Source organism: Hippoglossus hippoglossus, chromosome 1 (genome assembly GCF_009819705.1).
Source record: "Hippoglossus hippoglossus isolate fHipHip1 chromosome 1, fHipHip1.pri, whole genome shotgun sequence".
NCBI classification, from domain to species: Eukaryota; Metazoa; Chordata; class Actinopteri; order Pleuronectiformes; family Pleuronectidae; genus Hippoglossus; species Hippoglossus hippoglossus.
The window spans coordinates 7,553,385-7,570,792 of record NC_047151.1 but is presented as its reverse complement, the minus strand read 5'-3'; the positions used below and the strand labels follow the sequence as shown (position 1 = coordinate 7,570,792).

Here is a 17,408-nt window from a genome sequence, read left to right as displayed (position 1 = left end):
GCACGTTCACTTAATCTGCAGCCATGTTGTTGTATGAACTGTGTGCTCCTCCCACTTGGTAACAATGATGAAAATGTATAGTTGTATGTCTCAGGTTAGTGATAAATGGCTGAGATGGAAGAAGAACTATCCATTATCAAACATGATGAGATGAAAACATGATTTTTTTTTTCCCGGTCACACAGAGAAACCCAGGATTTAAACTTAAATTTGTGCTTGTAGTTCACCTACATGCACTGTGTATCAGAAACATCATCATAGACCTTATCACCACCCTCTCAAGAAAGGTCATTCATTTTTTATTTACAATAGCCATATTTCCCTTTCCACGTCACTCCACATACACAGCTGAAGCCGTCTGCACTTACACAAGCTGTTTGAGTACTGATCAGGGATAAGTTTCCAAACCTCTGGATGCCCCTTTGTGGCAGAAACTGTATTAAAATTACAAACCTGACTCCTGAACAGAGTCCAGGGGAGACATTGGGCTTCTCTGAGTCATAGGAAGTGATGTATGGCATGTCATGTGAAGCACGTGTGTTATTCTGATGCGTGGACGGGATTATAAAGAGGTCTCTTGTCGGTTACATGACGGCACACTGGGTGGCCCCGCAGCAGTCTTTAATGATGGCCACTCCTGTCTTGGTGATGGATGGTTTGTTGGGTGGCAGCTCCAGGATTTGTCTCTTAGGCTTTGGAGGATCTTTCCATTAAGAAAAAGGAAAGGGAAATGATCAAGAAAAGAGAAATAGATGTGCATATACTAATAGTTTTTTTTTTTTAACTTCTTGCTCACTTTGTGCGACTTTGAGCTTCTTCTCCAGAGGAATCAGCTTCAGTCTGAGGAACTCTGCCATATCCTTGTCCTCCTCTCGCTCCCTGAGGGCCCAAACAGATGCATCTTAAATTAGGACTCAAATTCAACACAATAAATCACATGTTGCTTTTAGATGACTTACATTACACAGTAAACTGGGTAGTGATTTGAGTGTGGCCTCGTCCCACCCTCACGTATATTTACATTGCTTGATTAAATTTTATATAGTTTAATGTGTCTGTAGATTATTTAATGTTATGAACAAAAATGCATTAGTTGCCAGGTAAATGACTTCAAAATCTTGATCGCATAGTAAAAAAGTGTACCTTTGTGTACCCCTTGGTGTTTTTCATTCATTATTGGGGATTCATCTTTTAGAAAAATGGAAGCTCTTGAGTGTAATACTCACACATGAGAAGCACAAATTGGGCTTGAATGTGGCCCCGATGTATCACAACATTTTTTTTTTATTGTTGCTCAGTGTGTCGTATAGAAAAATTTTGATGAAGCTGTTAAAAATAACACACTAGTGGTAGTGCACTAAATGAATTGTTTCAGCTCCACAGACACTTCATTGATTCAAAACCAGTCTGTTATTTTTACATATTTTGTCTGAATGTTATCTCCGTCGGTCTGCGGGTTATCTGTGGCAGCTGAGGAGGAGGAGGAAGAAAAATGAGAATGAACAGCCATGGTCATCAGTCAACCTCCCACAAACACAAACACACACACACACACACAGCAGGCAGTGTTATAATGATGAAGTGAGCCCATCCCCGGTCTTCAGTCATCTTCTCATTTGTTCAATAAATTCACTCTAGTGAGTCTCCTTCCTGTTGTCTCTCTACCACCCTGTGATTCTAATGAAGAAACAATGGATGCTCTTTAATCTGGCACTGATTTTAAAAATAACGACAGCTCCCGGCGACATCACCGCACACACCGACTGACTGAGGCTACATGTTGGAGCACTCCACCTTAATCTCTCCACCTCAGCATCATCCACAAGGAAATCCCTCTTCTGCACCAGTTTATGGATCTTCAGGATAAGCTCCTCTTCCCGCTGCCGGTGCTTCTTTGTTTTTTCTTTCTCTGGGGGAAAGGAAAAAAGGAAATGGATGAAAGGCAAAGTCATAGACAAATAAATAGATGTATGGAGGGGGAGGACAAGCACGCAGAACAGACCCCTTCATATTTTGCTTTCTCGTGTAGACTATAAATTCATGTTTAGTACATGTAGTTATTTGCAACAGACCTTAAAAAAATACTGACTTTAGCAGGGATGGATCCAGGGGAGGGCCCAGGGGGGCACTGGCCCCAGCTGAAATCTGATGGCCCCTTGAAGTGCCCCTGTCCTTTTGTTGTTAAATAAACTAGTTACTTACTCACAATAAATATGACAATTTGTGAAGAATTTAGTTTTTCTTATTTTTTTTGAAGTACACAATGATTTTTGTGGCTTTGCTCGAAGCTATAGAGTTACCAGTAAACAAGGAATGACTTAAATGAGCATCTTACTGAATCAAGGATTGTGAATGTACTTGGACATATATTTGGCCCCTCCCGTGTAAATTGTGGCCCCTTCATGACCCCTGATTCAGAAAAATCCTAGATCCGCCACTGCCGTATAGCAAAGTCATCTGGCTCTTAAACCCTGAGTCACACCACAAACAGACCTTCAATTCTGTGCTCATGTATAATGTATTTTTTTTAAAAGGCACTGATTTAATAATGCAAATGCTAAAGAGCTCTGTCTTGTTTCAACTGGAGAAGAAATTTGCATTCACAGTCACTTTGGTTTGTCTCACTTCCCTAACCTTCACACTCCAATACACAGTCAAAGACACATCAACAGACCAAACAACGTGCATAAATAGACACACACACACACACACACACACACACACACAGGCAGGGTGTCTGGCACTGCTGCCATACAGGCTACGTGGAAAAAGGGGATTTGAGAAACAACAGCAAACTTTGCCCCATCTGGATATAAAGTGGAGCAGATCCAGTGTATATATCCTGAGTGGCAGGCCAATCTGAGGGGAGCATGGCTACGATGCACAATGTCAGAGGAGCAGTAGAGGCAGCATGCAGTGGGTTTGTGACCCTCATTGTACTGCTGTAAAGTAATGGGATGCCAGAACACCCGGCAACTGCACACATGAGGCCCCAGTGGCTCACGGGAATGTCAACGAGGGGCAGTTTTTGTGCGACAGCGTGCAGTTAGTGAGACCAATAATCCCTAACGGATAGTGGCCGCACAAAGAGGGACCCTCAACAGTCGAGAACAAAGTTAAAGCTGAAGCCACCACTAAGGAGAGGGAGGTCACTCCCTTTACAAACTAATCTGTCGACCGTATCCAGGATACTTTGCCTTCAGTTCTGCACATTGGAAGGAATCTGAGACACGTCGTCCATCTTTATATACAGTTTATGATCAAAATTTGCCTTCTCCGACGGACTGTTGTGGATGTTTGCCTCAAACCCAAGACAGTGAGAGTGGACATAAAGAGTAGGTTGGTTGTCATGTCGATGTTTGTTTATGAGGCAGAATGTGTGTGTGTGTGTGTGTGTGTGTTTGAACTCGTACCTGGTACTGCAACAATCAGCCTCAGCTCCTGCTTTAAACTCATGATGTCTTTGCAGAGCTGAATGTCATCCATCCTTCGAAAAAGACAGAAAACAGACGGTCACTTGCTTCCATCAGATTAATGAACAGCAGATGCTTTGAGCTGCTTCCACTCTGGACTTCGTTATCTGACTGAAATGATGTTAGACAGAGTTATGTCTCATAACCAACCCTGACAGAAAAACTGATAAAATGCAGTATTCTAACTGTGCTTTTTACTTCTATTATTATCATGAATTGTTTTATCGATGCTGGACTTTATGACAATATCAGTTGGTCCGTCCCTTTGGTCCAGACTGCTGTGATATTTTGTACAGAATTGATCATTGCTAGTTGATAGTACTAGTACCCCCTGACATGAGGGATCTCTGAGTTTCACATCAGGGGTTTTGCATCAAATGAGAATACTACTGGACAGAGTGGGATGAAATATGGCACAGACATTCTCGCCCTTTATAAAACTTGCCTTGCCTGAATAATTGATTAATCGACACATCGTCTCAGCACTAATCACTGTGCTGCTCCTAATCTAATTCGCTGTAGTACTTGTCAGTAAGACATCACAGCCTCGGCACCCCAACGTGTCGTATATCACGAGTGTGTGCAGATGAAAAAACACGCGACAGAAATCCATCCACGCCGCTCTCTGAGCCTCCTGCAGCCGTGACGCCTCACCCTCGGGGGGGCCTCCACATTTTCCCCTCCACTTCCCTAAACCCCCTCCCTCTCTCTGCACAGCAGTGACAGCTACCACAGATTTAATTCTTCCTGTGATATATCATGCCGATGACTCATCCACAGCCTCCTTCCACCTCCTCCTCCTCCTCCCTCTGTATTTATCCCTGCTCCGTTTTTTCACCTCCCTCCTGCTTTCTCCCTTCAGCTTCTTGTTCTGCCTTGTGTTTTACTCTCTCAGTGCAATCTGTGGATTCCAGCAGCTTCTGCACTCTGACACTCCATCTGCTACTTTGTGTGTGTGTGTGTGTGTGTGTGTGTGTGGATCTCTACTGTCTTGAGTCACACAGAGCCTGACAACAGAGACGTAAGCAATAAGCAGCGTGGCGGCCTAATGAAGCTGCTCAAGTGGGGGCGTGTGAACTAACATTATCAACCAAGTGAAGTCTCTGAGATGTGTATCAGCTTCATCCCACGCGAAAACCGTCACACTGCAGATGTTTGGGGTGTAATGACCCAGAAAATACTCCGTTCCGTTTTTATATGCAACGGTGGTGATACGATTTGATATACAGTCTTTTCAACAGTGAAAAAAACAAACAGCCTGAGGCCACGGCTCGTTATCTCCACGTTCAATTTGTTTTTTATAAAAGTTTTACAATGTAATAATGGAGATTTTTGCATAATAATATGATGCATTTTTCCTGGCTCACTTAGACTAGATTGTCAAAAGCAAAGTGTATATAACAACAACTAAATCTTTGCTCCACATTGTAAAATCTATATTTCTAGTTTTTAAAGTGCACTACCTGTAATGTTTAATGTCACCAAATGTATGTTTTACACATGTGATGGTTGATGAATTAATACTGTCTCATATCTTCCATTCCTACATGTACTGTGAGTCTGTCGATTATTTGATTAATCAATTAGTCTATGGACGGATCGGTTAATCATTTATGACGTCTTTCAAACAACAATGCTGAATAATTAATGGTTACAGCTGCTCACATATCAGCATTAGCTGCATTTCCTCGTCCTACATTATATTAAAATATTAATAACAATAAATGATAGTTATAGTAGAATAAGACAACTGATTAAATTACTTTAGTAAATTGTGATGATCTTCACTGTACTTGATCATGAAAATAATTGAGTTGCAGCCTTGTGTGTATTGAACAATACATTAAAACACCAGATCTGTATAGTTTTAAAATCAACATTTGTGTGATCAGTTCATTAACATCCATGTTACCACACTGGCCAGAGAGAGCCGACTCAACATCCTGAGATGACGACAGCGAGGATTGAGACAGAGATAATACGGAATACGATCCATGATCCTTGAAGCTACTGTTGTTGACGAGGAGCCGATGAGTTCATGTTGGTGACTCACAGCTACTGTCAGGCTCTCTGAATAATCAATGGACAAATGGACTGCCTCGCTCAGGATGGAGACTGTCTTAAAACTGACCACTTATGTCACATAGAAACAGCAATCGAGTGCCTTTGCAGTGCATCACGATGGTGTCGACTTAGGCCTTCATCTCTTCATCATCCACTCAAGGACAGCAGCAGCGGGGGCTGGAGTGACAGCGTATTGCTTATAATCTCTGTCACATTCTGGGACGTGTGATGTTATAAAAACTCAGAAAACTGACACTTCAGGGACTCACATGAAGCGCAGCTCGGACTCCCGGCGCACCAGGACCTCCCGCAGGCGCTGGATACGAGTCATCTCCACCTCGATCTCATCTGGAGACATGGTGCTCTCTGCCATGGACACGTCTGAGTGACCTGAGAGGAAGAGGGACGACACACACACAGTAACTATTAATAAGGAGGAATAAGAAAGTCAAGGGGGAGGCAGAAGAAACAAACAGGAGACTGTTTACTATCCACAAGGTCACCTCTGCTTGGATCCGGTCTGTTATGCAACTCTCCTCACCTTGAACAGTGCTTGAAAGTTTGAAATGACTGAAAATACTTACTACACTCAGCATAAATCACAGACTCCAGTGGCACAACACGTATAAGCTGAGGTTTTTAATCATAGGTTCATTCTCCTATAATTTTATGTGACTGTTCCATCCTTGAATTCCTCAATTCTGTCTTTTTTATCTTTGTAAACTTTCCAATAGCGACGGTTTCTTGGCAAACACAGTTCTCATCTCGTCTCCCTGTGTCGTGGGGCTTCACAGTAGCAGAGCACATGATGTTTGGAGAGAGAGCAGCATATGGAATTCAGTGAGATGATTTGACATTTCTAGTCACAGCAGCGCCTCAAGCACAAATTCCTGTTTTCCACTGGAAGGTTTCAATCACTAATGATGTGAAAATGTGTGTGAGGCCTGCATAAAATCTGATTATAAAAATATACTGAAGGCCCTTTGACCCCTCTTTCAAAAAAGAAAGGATAAAAACAAAGAAAAGAATTTCCTAACATGGATCAATGATTTCCTACCTGAGCTGGACCTCAGACCTCTCTCTCCTCACAGCTGACATGAGCGTGTACAGACACTGCAACCACTCAACACTAACTATACTGACCAGGCACTGATTACCCTGATCTATGCACTGACCACCGCTAATGCTGCGGCACCTGCACTGACCTTACCTGCGTGTAAAAACATACAATCAACACATGTACAGTACGATACTCATTTTAAGAGGTAACTGAATCCCGGTTTCCTCCTCTTCAACACCTTTGCTCGAGTCATTCAGCTCCTTACTCTGAAATATATATTATATATCAAATAATTAAAAGAACACTGCACCAATTTTACACATTAAAATCCATATATATATATATAAGTATATAATAATGATGCCATCTGTGGTTCTTGACAGTTTGAGAAAAATGCCTGTGATAATATTGTGGTGATATCATGTTGGCACAGTTTCTCTTGACACTCTTTAACAGAAGGGTGTGTGGAGGTTGTAAGATGTCCATCAGGCAGGAGGTGAGGTTTACTGAGAGTCAAGTTACATTATGGAACTTATAGGAGCAGGCTTTTTGGGAGGTGACTCCGATGAGAGGTTGAATTTCAGGATATTCTGGCCTCTGCTGCTTCTATTTTGACCTTTTGAAAATTGGCAATTTCAACCATTATTGAGGAGTAATACCTACTTAAATCACTAGAGAGATTAATGAGAAATTAAAAGAAAAGAAAAAACTAAATTTTTTTGCAATACTGTCAAATTTGGCAGTACTACCAAACCATCAGTCACATGTCTTGGATTGGATTCTCTGCAGCCCTGAGTCATAAACAGTTTTCTTCCACATTTGTGCAGAACATGAATATTTCCCAGAGCCAGAACTAAATGCTCCACAACGAGCCTGGATGTCAACACAATCACCCAAAGCTGGTGTCAGAGTCCATGTGTAAAAAACATTAGGGCTGTGTTTAACAATTACTATAAATATCACAAATATTCACATTTAAGCAGCTGGAACCTGGATGTTTCCTTTTCTTTGTTTTTGCCAAGAAAATGTCGTCAAATGCAGGTTCACATTTGTTAAAGTTGTTATTTGTCAATGTGCAAACTCACTTATCCATATGGTCCTTATTCAAATTATTCTGTATCACTCTTCCTGTCCATACAGGCTGTAAACTAATCCCTTCTATAAATAAGAACATGTTCCCAGTCCACAACCTGATAGGTCTGAGTAAACAAACTATTTGCTTATTTAATTCTGAACTGTCGAATGTGCTGCACAGTATTTCTCCACAGTGTAACAGAGGAGTGGATCAGCTCTTCATCCTCCTGCAGCAACACAAAGTGCAGTGTGTGTGTTTGTGGTACTTTTTTCAGCGTTGCTTGCTGAGGACAGAGCTGACTCACCACAGCAGACAGAAGTCTGAGGGCCCACTTCGCTGATGTTGAATCATCACGTTAAAGTGTCTGCTCAGAACAGACAGACTCGGACTCAGACAAATCAAAGTTTGCCTGATGAAACTGCAGCGGGATATGAAACACACTCTTCATTTCCCCCCTCTTTCCTTTCTCCTGTTGTACTATTGCAAACACCCACGCAGCTCACTCTCACTCTCAGCCATGTGCTCATTATCAATGAGACCAAGCAGCATTAAGTCCCGGGCGGCAACGTGCCAACTCAATAATGTCCAACAGCTCCCCCTCATCTGCACTCTCACATGCTCAGCATTAAACACGTAACAGGGAAAGAACAACTGATTAAAAGCAATGTGTTCACCGGGGAGCAGGTGAGGTTAACGCTGAAAGTTTCAGCAAGTGACACTGCTCCTCGCATCACACACCACACGCTGTTAAAAACAAACAGGCTCATCAGTGCAGGCACGTGCACACACATTGTGCACGTCCACGTATCAGTGGACTTCAGGATTATGATTAGATGAGGAGTAAATATCCTGGAGAGCATAGGTGGAAACTTCATGGTGCAGCGAACACAGGAGGCTCCACAACAGGGGAGGTGTCAGCATCTGTATGACACCCAATGCAGACGGCCCTGACACATCCTGCAGTCGCACTGTACACACAGAGCTGCTGCTGATGATGCTATACAGCCTCTGACACCCTCCTCCTCCTCCTCCTCCTCCTCCTCCCCCAGTAGAAGAAAACTAAATGGTGAGCACAAAATAGAAAGTGCAAGGTAAACACAGGCAGTGTTTGTCTTTGTCTTAGAGGGGATAAACTGCGAGGGACGTTCACTGTGCTTTAGCTCTGTGTTGTTTTCTCGCTGCATGTGTGTGTTTGTGGGAATCACAGGGAGAGAGAGAGAGAGAGAGAGAGAGAGAGAGAGAGAGAGAGAGAGAGAGAGAGAGAGAGAGAGAGAGAGAGCAGTGGTTGAATCTGTGTCTAAAAATATCCGCTGCATTTTTCCCCCCCTCTCTTCTTAATCTGGAAGTTTCTTCACACCCTGCTCCTCTGTGACGAGCCGTCCTCAGCAGAACCGACCGCGACGCACTAACCCTGAAACCACGTCTGTTGTCACTATAGCGTTGCGTCTGTTGACACGAGTCTTTCATCCTCCTTCATCCCCTGGAAACTCCTAATACAATCGTCTCTGATACTAATAATGTTTATTTGGCATTTGTTCAACTCTGTGGCCATTTTTCAGCCGGCGGTTTCATCGATCAGTGCTGAAATCATTAGATGATTAAATGATTAGTCAATTAGCCATTTAATATACAGATATCTTCCCTTTAACCAAGAACAGTGTGTGCAATGTGCTGTCTGTTCACATTCACAATTTCTGTTATATTTATGTATTTATTAATTGTCATTTCCGTTTACATCTTATTTATCGATTTATTCAGAATGTGTCATTTCGTTCAGTTGCATCCAATATCCTCACATCTGTTTGTAGCACGTTTATCTATTTATTCTTTTATTTATTTATTTACTCATACTTATGTGGGAAACAGCATTCTAAATTGTGTTCATGAGCTGGATGCAATGCAACTTCATTCTAACGGGCACGTGTCTTGTGTTTGGTCAGAATGACAATAAAGTGAATCTTGAATCTTGAACAAAAGCAGAGTATTCTCTGACTCCAGCTTCTCCACAGTGACGATCGGTTGTTTTTTCTCTGTATTATATCTCTGTTATATAAACATCTTTGTGTTTGTCTATTTTAAATTTAAATCACATTGGACATTCTTTTTTCTGATGTTTGAACACCAAATACTGAATGAAGCAAGAAAAAAAACTGTATTAGTGATAATTGGAGAAAATAATAGACCCATTTAATTAAATGACTTTGCAGCTTATCACTTTCATTATTAGCTGAAACTGTGGGGGAACTGTTTTAAAGCTGTTTTCTTTGTATTTGCGGGAAAAAAAACCCGTTATGACTGTGATAACTTTCTGTAATTATGACTCATATCAGCACAATTTTATTTAAGTATTCTGAAAAATGGAGTATATGAAAATGTAGACAGACTATTGATTAAACTCATTTCAACACACACACACACACACATTCAAAGATCAGTATAAATGTATATAGACTAATTATTGATCAGAGCTGGGTATTGAGGGTGTGTGTGTGTGTGTGGGGGGGGGGGGGGGGGGGGGTCAGGCTAGTCCATGGCTCGGTTTCATTCATAAACAGTGAAGAGGGGTAAATGGGCCTTTTAGCTCCGCTGCTGAAAACAGCCCAAACCCTTTGTGAGTCACGCGTTTTAACCACTTCCTTGCTGCAGCTGCTCGCCGGCTCGAACGTGCACTAACAACACAGAGACGTTTCCTGACAGGGCGATAAACCCCACTTTCCTCTGCGTGGTGCTCGGCGCTCACCTTTGTCCGTGGTCCACGCCGTCTCCGACACGGCGCCGTAGCTCCTGAGCGCGCGCTCGTTGTCCGAAATAGACCTCTTCAGCTCCATGTCGGTGAGAGAGAGAGAGTGAGGAGAGAGAGAGGAGACAGAGAGATTTGGTGGAGGTCCTGATACTGCTGCTGCTGCTGCTGCTGCTGGATGTGCCGCTTCCTCTGTTTGCGAACTCAACTTCACCCGGTGACAAGGCTCCGGCGACCCGAGACGATGAGCATCTTTATCCGAGCTTCTTCAAGTCCCTGGACCGTGTGTGAGGATGGAGAGCAGGGCAGGGGAGAGGATGCAGGGAGCATGCGCAGTGCGAGCAGGGACGTGAGGATGCAGGGAGACACCCACTGACAAGGAGATGACGTTCAAACTGAAACAAGAGGCGCACAGCAACATTGAAGTTACATGAAGAACACAGCTACATTTGGGAAGGAGTCACTGCTGTCCAGACTTCTCCTGTTTTCAGTTCACACCTGCTACCTTGTTTCCAGGTTGTGTTATGATTGTGACATGAAGAATATTTTCTACAATAAACTGTCTTTTCTCTTGTTTACAGCTTCTGGAAGCTTTTTATAAAAAAAAGTCTATAGAATAAAGTTAGAAAACTTTGTGTTCATCTTATCTGCAGTAAGGGTTTTTCATAAAATAAAATGAAATTTGCTTCATTATTGTTCACGTGTGGTTTATATTTACGTTTGAATGATTTATTGAACTACTGTTTGTTCATAAATTGCATGTTGGCTATTTCAGAAGTGTGTTAAGTGAGTGACAATCCTGACACATAAATTAACTGCTTTTCAAAAAGCTCTATACTTGATATAAAGCATTACAGCAACAAAACGAATGTTGTGTTTTTACTTTAAAGACAATTTGCTAAAGAGGAAGTGATTCTATGAATTCAATTCAAATACATTTTATTTCTACAGCACCAAATTATTATATACATTATCTCAAGGCACTTTACATATACAATAGGTCGAGACCTTAAAGGGATAGATCACTTAAAGTGTCCGTAGGCCTGTGATCCACGCACTAACGCGGCTCTGCAGGAGGATGACAGAAGACATTTAGACTAAAAACACAGTGTAAATGACCTAATTTCGAGTTGAATCTGAATGTCGGGGCTTATGGACACTTGGATGACACCACAGGAGCAGTATGGAGGATTAATGTTTTTACGTTCGAAGAAGTGATCACCATTAAATTCAATTGTATTGAATGTGGCTGCTACACTGTTTACCCCTGAAACTCCCAAAATGTTTTGTGGACTCACCCCCCCCCCACCCCCCCCCGAAAAATAAACAAATGATCTGATCTGGCGGGACGAATATCATTGGGTGCAGGCTGTCGGTTGCTGAGCACTGCTGTAGTTACTCAGAGATGGTAGATTAAGACATGTTCATCTGAAGACACACTGGTCACCTGATTATTCAATTTTTATTAATAAAAAACATAAAGTCAGTTGAAATCACACCAAACTGCACTGCACTTCCATGGACCCTTAACAATACACATGTCACGTGTGAAGTCAGTGAGATGTGTGAGATACATATTCCACAGACAGACAGACAGACAGACGTTTGTGGGATTAGCAGCTGGATAAAGGGCCATGACTGTTTGCAGTTGTCTCTATAGGGTACCTCTGGTTATTATTTACATGCTGATACAACTGACAAAGGTTAAATGGCAGGTGTTTCCACACAAGGGGGTCTGGTTGCAGGGGGTAAAATTAGACAAATGGAATCTGTTGGAGGAGCCTGATACAAAATTAGACATACCTTTATTTATAGGCACCGTATATATGCTTCTTCTTTTCTTTTTGGAGTCTCAGAAGTAGATGTGAGTCAAAACAGATGCCACAGAGAATGAAAACACAAGCTGCAGAATAAAGCTACTGTTTACATGCAGGCAGACTTTTCAAAGAACAGACTGTGCTCAATATATTCCCACAAGAGATGCAGACAGAGCTGCAGTCGCATGTAAATGATGAGTGAGAGTTATACTGAACACAAGCCAAAACACACCCAGGATGCACCTCTGGTAGCAGAATAAGAGTAACAGCTGGTTTCTTGCTGCTATAGCTGTATGCTTGTTCAATCATCACACTGAATCCAAGGGGTGTTTTCATTTTATTCAACAATAAATAGTGTTTATCTCGATTTAGCATTCACAGTACAAAATGTAATTAAATCATTGTTCGATATATTATGTGGTTCTTCATGATATTAAAACCTGTCAAAAACATTCGGACAGAATTCTACTATTCTAGTTTTCAGTTGCTGATATGAACAGATGGAATATTCATTCATTTAACCTTTCAGTTCCAGTGTAGCACATCAGTGTAAAAATAATCAGGAATTAATTGACACGAAATAGTACAGTACATTAAGTAACGATAATTAAGTGTGCAGTTTAAAAGTCTGGTAAAAGAGATCAAACAACGTTTTTAGTGTTTTTTTTCTGTGCCCCAATTCAAACGCTTTAGTATTATCACCACCGTATAAATTTAGCTGAGAAAAACAAAAATAGATACATCAGGACTTTCAGTAATACGTGGGAACACAATGAAAAATGCAAAAGTGTGAATGTTTTGTTATCTACCTGAGAAGAGAAGAGAGACGTTTCCCCTTTACACTCTATGTAGAGGAATAACAGTCAGATCTCATACTGAGCTGCTCTCTATTTATAAAATGACCTCTGTAGAAAACTGTTGGCTGGAAGTAGCTGATGTTACATTTCAAGAGTCACTGCTGACAAGTAAAACCGATAATGTATCATTTTCACAGAGGTCAAACGTGAAAAAAAAGGTTGTAATAGCAAACTGTGTTAAAAGAATCTGGAAACAGGGCAAAGCAACACTCAACAGTATCACATGTGAAGTACAAGTACGACATCAAGCAGGTAGCAAGTCCACATTCATGCTGTTAATGGTTGTAAAATCATTATCAGACAAACTCAAAGGGATATTCAGTAGTATTTCATTAGCACTTGTTTAGATGTAGAGTAAAAAAGTTAAAATGTGGAAATCAAACACGTGTTTTATGATATGTTTAAGTGTTTTTTACGGTTTTTTCCACATCCCTCCTGTTTGCTCAGTGCATCATATAGTCCTTATGTATAAAACGCCTAATAATATAAATATGAATGTAAAAACTTGTACTTGTGCAGTGTACCCCAGTGTAAGGTGGAATCAATACAGACAGGCACTCTGTTACAGATGCAAATAACAGTCAAAGCACTTTTGCTCATAAAGAAAGAGCCATATTTGAATGTTCAGAATGATAGTTTTTCAAGTTTTATGAACCTTAAGGTCTGAGCTAATGTGTTAGCTGCCACTTCACATTGTGTTAAAAATGATTTCCCCCACTCGTTCCAGTTTTTCATTTAGGGGAAAATCTGAGGAATCTGGAACATCCATCGATACACCTTCTGTCCCAGACATTAGAAGTCCTCATGTGTGTTTTCAATAGTTAATAAAAACAACAATTAAAACCCGAGAAATATAGCATGGCAATGGAAGAATGGGATTGAATGTCTTTTCCCATAGAACGGATATATCCTGTTCAAGTATTGAAAAATATGCTGTAGACACATACATACAGTCCCAAACCACCTTACAGCATATGTCACACTTTACTTTGTCCCCAGTGAGACTTCAGAGTCAAATTCTGCCAGTGCCAGTGCAACAGAAACCACAGACAGGACAGCTGTCCACTGGACCAGTCGTATCCTGTTCATACCAGTGTTTTCCTGCTCAGCGTGTTTCAGTTCTGAGTAGATGTAGACGCTGCTGTTCCGTCTTTAAGAGCCAATACCTTGACTTCAGCGTCCACTTTCTCCTTTGTGGCTTCTGATTCATCCTGTTGATTGGAGAACATCCATTTCAGAGCAGCACCGGCCGTGCCATCGCCGCTCTGCTGTGAGAAACACAGGAATATGGCCCAGACGAAGGCGCAGCAGCCGGTGAAGGTGGTCCGTACGAATAGAGGCACCAAGGCAAAGTTCAGAAACTGAGGGACAGGTAGAGATTGCACTATATTAATGCCTTTTTACTGGTACATATAATAAATACTTAAAAAAAATTCCTTCGTAAGTATTGATGTAAGACTCCATACTTTTGGTCAACAAAAATGTGCAGTTCTTGTAATTGGGATACATCTATTATTTTAAAGGTTGCTCTATGGATCAAAATTCATCATTTAGTAAAAAAAAACTGACATTAATGGAAGTGAAGAGAATCTATATGAAATATCCACTAGCGTGACCCTGAGGTGTGGTTATAAGCTCTGAATTGTTAGTAAGTGGAAATTTGAACTTAGATTTTCTAACTATTTATGGTTTCCAAATGCAAAGAATTCACCGGAGAGATTACCTGCATGAACGGCCAGTACATCAGCCCCGTCTGAAAAGAGAGACAAAACAGAAAGCACGCCAGTCGCAAATGTCATCTTCTCACTGTTTGATTTGAAATGGCACAAGTCAACTGTCACAGAGCATCAACGTGGATGGTACATGTCAGCGAAAAGCCCGCGGAGTTGATGCTGACAGGAAAAAAACAAGCAGTGACAGGTCGTCTCTGCTGCAACTCACCCTATAAGTATTCAGGAATTTGTTTCTCCAGTCTTCAAAGATGTCCTCTTTGCCTTCCAAGAAACTGACACCTGGATGACACAGACAACAAGGGGGCAGGGGGTTATTCTCTGGGAGCCTGATGGAAAATGATGTGACATATAAGAAGATTCACAGACAGACAGTGGAACTAGACTTTTTAGAAACCAGACACACAGTAGGAGCTGTATGTCTTATTGGAGTAAGGAAAATTTAAATCTATGAGCTCTCCCTCCCTTAACATGCCGTTTGTTTGTCTGGATTCAGCGGAATAATGCAAAAGCTACTGGATTTGATTTCTACGTCACTTGTGGGAAGGATGTGGTATGGGTCAGGGAAGAGCCCACAAAATGTTGGTGTGGATCTGGATCGGGCCGCGGATTTACTCTCTTTAACAATGCGAGATGGGGAGTTTTACATAATTTTCACGTTTACCCAGGTAATAATAATAATTCATGGATCTTGATGAAAAACATCAGTCAAACTTAGGGAACTGATTTCTATTAGTGCTTGAAATTTGGTGAAGCGTGATTGAATTTAAGGTGACTGTTGGGCCTTGGGGAAGGTATGCACCCTACCATTCTAGTTTATCTCGCTGTTTTGGTTTTCCTGCTGTGAGAATCATTACAACTGAGTTACCTTATTTTCCCGTTCAACTTTAAACCAGTTTGTATTTGTTTGATTGGAATGAAGGCCACCTTTAGAGCAACATTTCTACTCTAATAAAATACAAAAATTATAAAGGAAGCATCAAACAGTGTTGTGAGTTCTCAGGCTCATAAAATCACCACATGAAATAAAAATCCTTCAGGTTCAAGCCACTGATTATACTGACGAGGTGATATCCGACTGACACCTGTGTCGCTATCTGTTGGAGCACACTTCTCTTTTCAGTGAAATCTGTGTTTTTCATGTGACCTCTGCTAGTCAAGGTTGGCTTCATGGGACAATGAACAACCGCTGATCTTTACCCCACAAGCGCAGGAGCACAGATATGACGCGGGCTCTGTTACAAATTGACAGATATGTGATCTGTCTTGGAGTTAACTATTGACTTCCCGTGTGTGTGTGTGCACACATGTCTTTCTATAGTTATGAGGGCCAATATTGGTTGAGGACACTTTGGCTGGTCCTCACACATTCAAATGTTAGAGTTTTGGTTAGAGTTGGGGTTAGGCATTTAGTAGTGATGGTTAAGGTTAGGGTAAAGGGCTAGGGAGTGCATTAGGCCAATGTGTGTCCTCACAACTAGAGACAAGTGTGTGTGTGTGTTTGTGTGTTCCTGTACTTATACCTTTGTGAGGACCATTTTAAACATAGACCCTGCAGAGTGAGGACATCTATGGAAAATGAGGACATTTTTCAATTGGCTGTTAAAGGGTTAAGACTTGGTTTTAGGGTTAGAATTAGGTTTTGGTTTTGGTTAGGGTTATGCTGTTAGTTGTGATGGTTACGGTTAGGGTAAGGGGCTAGGGAACGTATTATATGACAACTTCAGAGAGACGTGCATGTGTGTGTGAGAGAGAGACCTGTGTAGAAGACACTGGTGGCCACGGGCCCGGCTATGGTCTGGTCCAACAGCAGCTTCCTCACCACCATCCGGGCAGAGTTCCCGGGAAACCTCCGCTCCAGGAAGCGCATCCAGAAGAAACTGAAGTTGCCATGGAAACTGAACCCCACCACGGCGACGTTGCGCGTGTGGCTCCAGTCCATGTTGTCCCTGCGCGAGAGCAATTGGTACACCAGGTCCCCCCCGGCGAACAGGCACCCGTACACCGTGACGTTAGAAACCCACGGGAACCGACGGACGTGTCTCACAAGCGCCTTCAGCATTTTTAGATCAGGGTCAGAATAAAAGTGGAGTCAAATAGGCAGAAGGCGAAATGTGTCACCTCAGCTGACGTTATCTGTGAGGGAGCGAGCTGAATGTTCCTGTTACCGGGACGCCATCATAACGTCATCTCCGTGCCGGTCACAGATACCGCGCCGCTCCCCACGAGGAAAAATAATAACCCTACCAGCCACGGACTCTCTGGTGGACGGAACCAAGATGAGGATACCTGCACGTGAGGAGCTGTCACCCACCGACACTGTCTGTCAGCAGTCTGTCATCCGCCGGCTCGCCTCGTTCCGCGTGAAAGAATAACCGACGCTCCCTGTTTACGAATAGAAATGAGCGTAGAGTTGCAGGGCGGAGCGACGCTGGAAACACATCCGATCACAGATCAGCTGCTGGAGCTGACTGTCAGGTTCATCTGAGAGAAACATTAATACCAGAGATTGTTGAGACGAATCAGTTAATGGTGTCTACAGGATTTTAGTGATAATGAATCCTCAATAAAACCCACTATAATATAACGAAT

The 17,408-nt window shown here is 42.0% G+C and overlaps 2 protein-coding genes across 3 annotated transcripts in view; both read right to left on the bottom strand.

Annotated features, from left to right (window-relative positions):
- The window catches only part of bmerb1 (bMERB domain containing 1), an 11,872-nt gene extending 1,161 nt beyond the window's left edge, over positions 1-10,711 (bottom strand). The window contains exons 1-6 of the mRNA XM_034615057.1: positions 10,413-10,711; positions 5,807-5,927; positions 3,414-3,487; positions 1,795-1,909; positions 797-879; positions 11-703 (exon numbers count right to left, since the gene is read on the bottom strand). Of these exons, the coding sequence (XP_034470948.1) occupies positions 585-703; positions 797-879; positions 1,795-1,909; positions 3,414-3,487; positions 5,807-5,927; positions 10,413-10,500 (600 nt within the window). The 5' untranslated portion in view covers positions 10,501-10,711 and the 3' untranslated portion in view covers positions 11-584. The remainder of the gene's footprint in view (positions 1-10; positions 704-796; positions 880-1,794; positions 1,910-3,413; positions 3,488-5,806; positions 5,928-10,412) is intronic.
- On the bottom strand, positions 10,672-17,408 carry LOC117778955 (mpv17-like protein). Of its 2 annotated transcripts, XM_034614933.1 has the most exons (5): positions 16,575-17,408; positions 15,028-15,098; positions 14,810-14,839; positions 14,178-14,447; positions 10,672-10,807 (listed from the first exon to the last, which is right to left on the bottom strand). In XM_034614933.1, exons 1-4 carry the CDS (start codon positions 16,876-16,878, stop codon positions 14,202-14,204), a joined length of 651 nt encoding a protein of 216 aa, XP_034470824.1. In that variant the 5' UTR covers positions 16,879-17,408; the 3' UTR covers positions 10,672-10,807; positions 14,178-14,201. The 2 variants fall into 2 exon arrangements, with proteins under 2 accessions (XP_034470824.1, XP_034470788.1); XM_034614897.1 differs by lacking the exon at positions 10,672-10,807 and having other exon boundaries at positions 12,861-14,447; positions 16,575-17,406.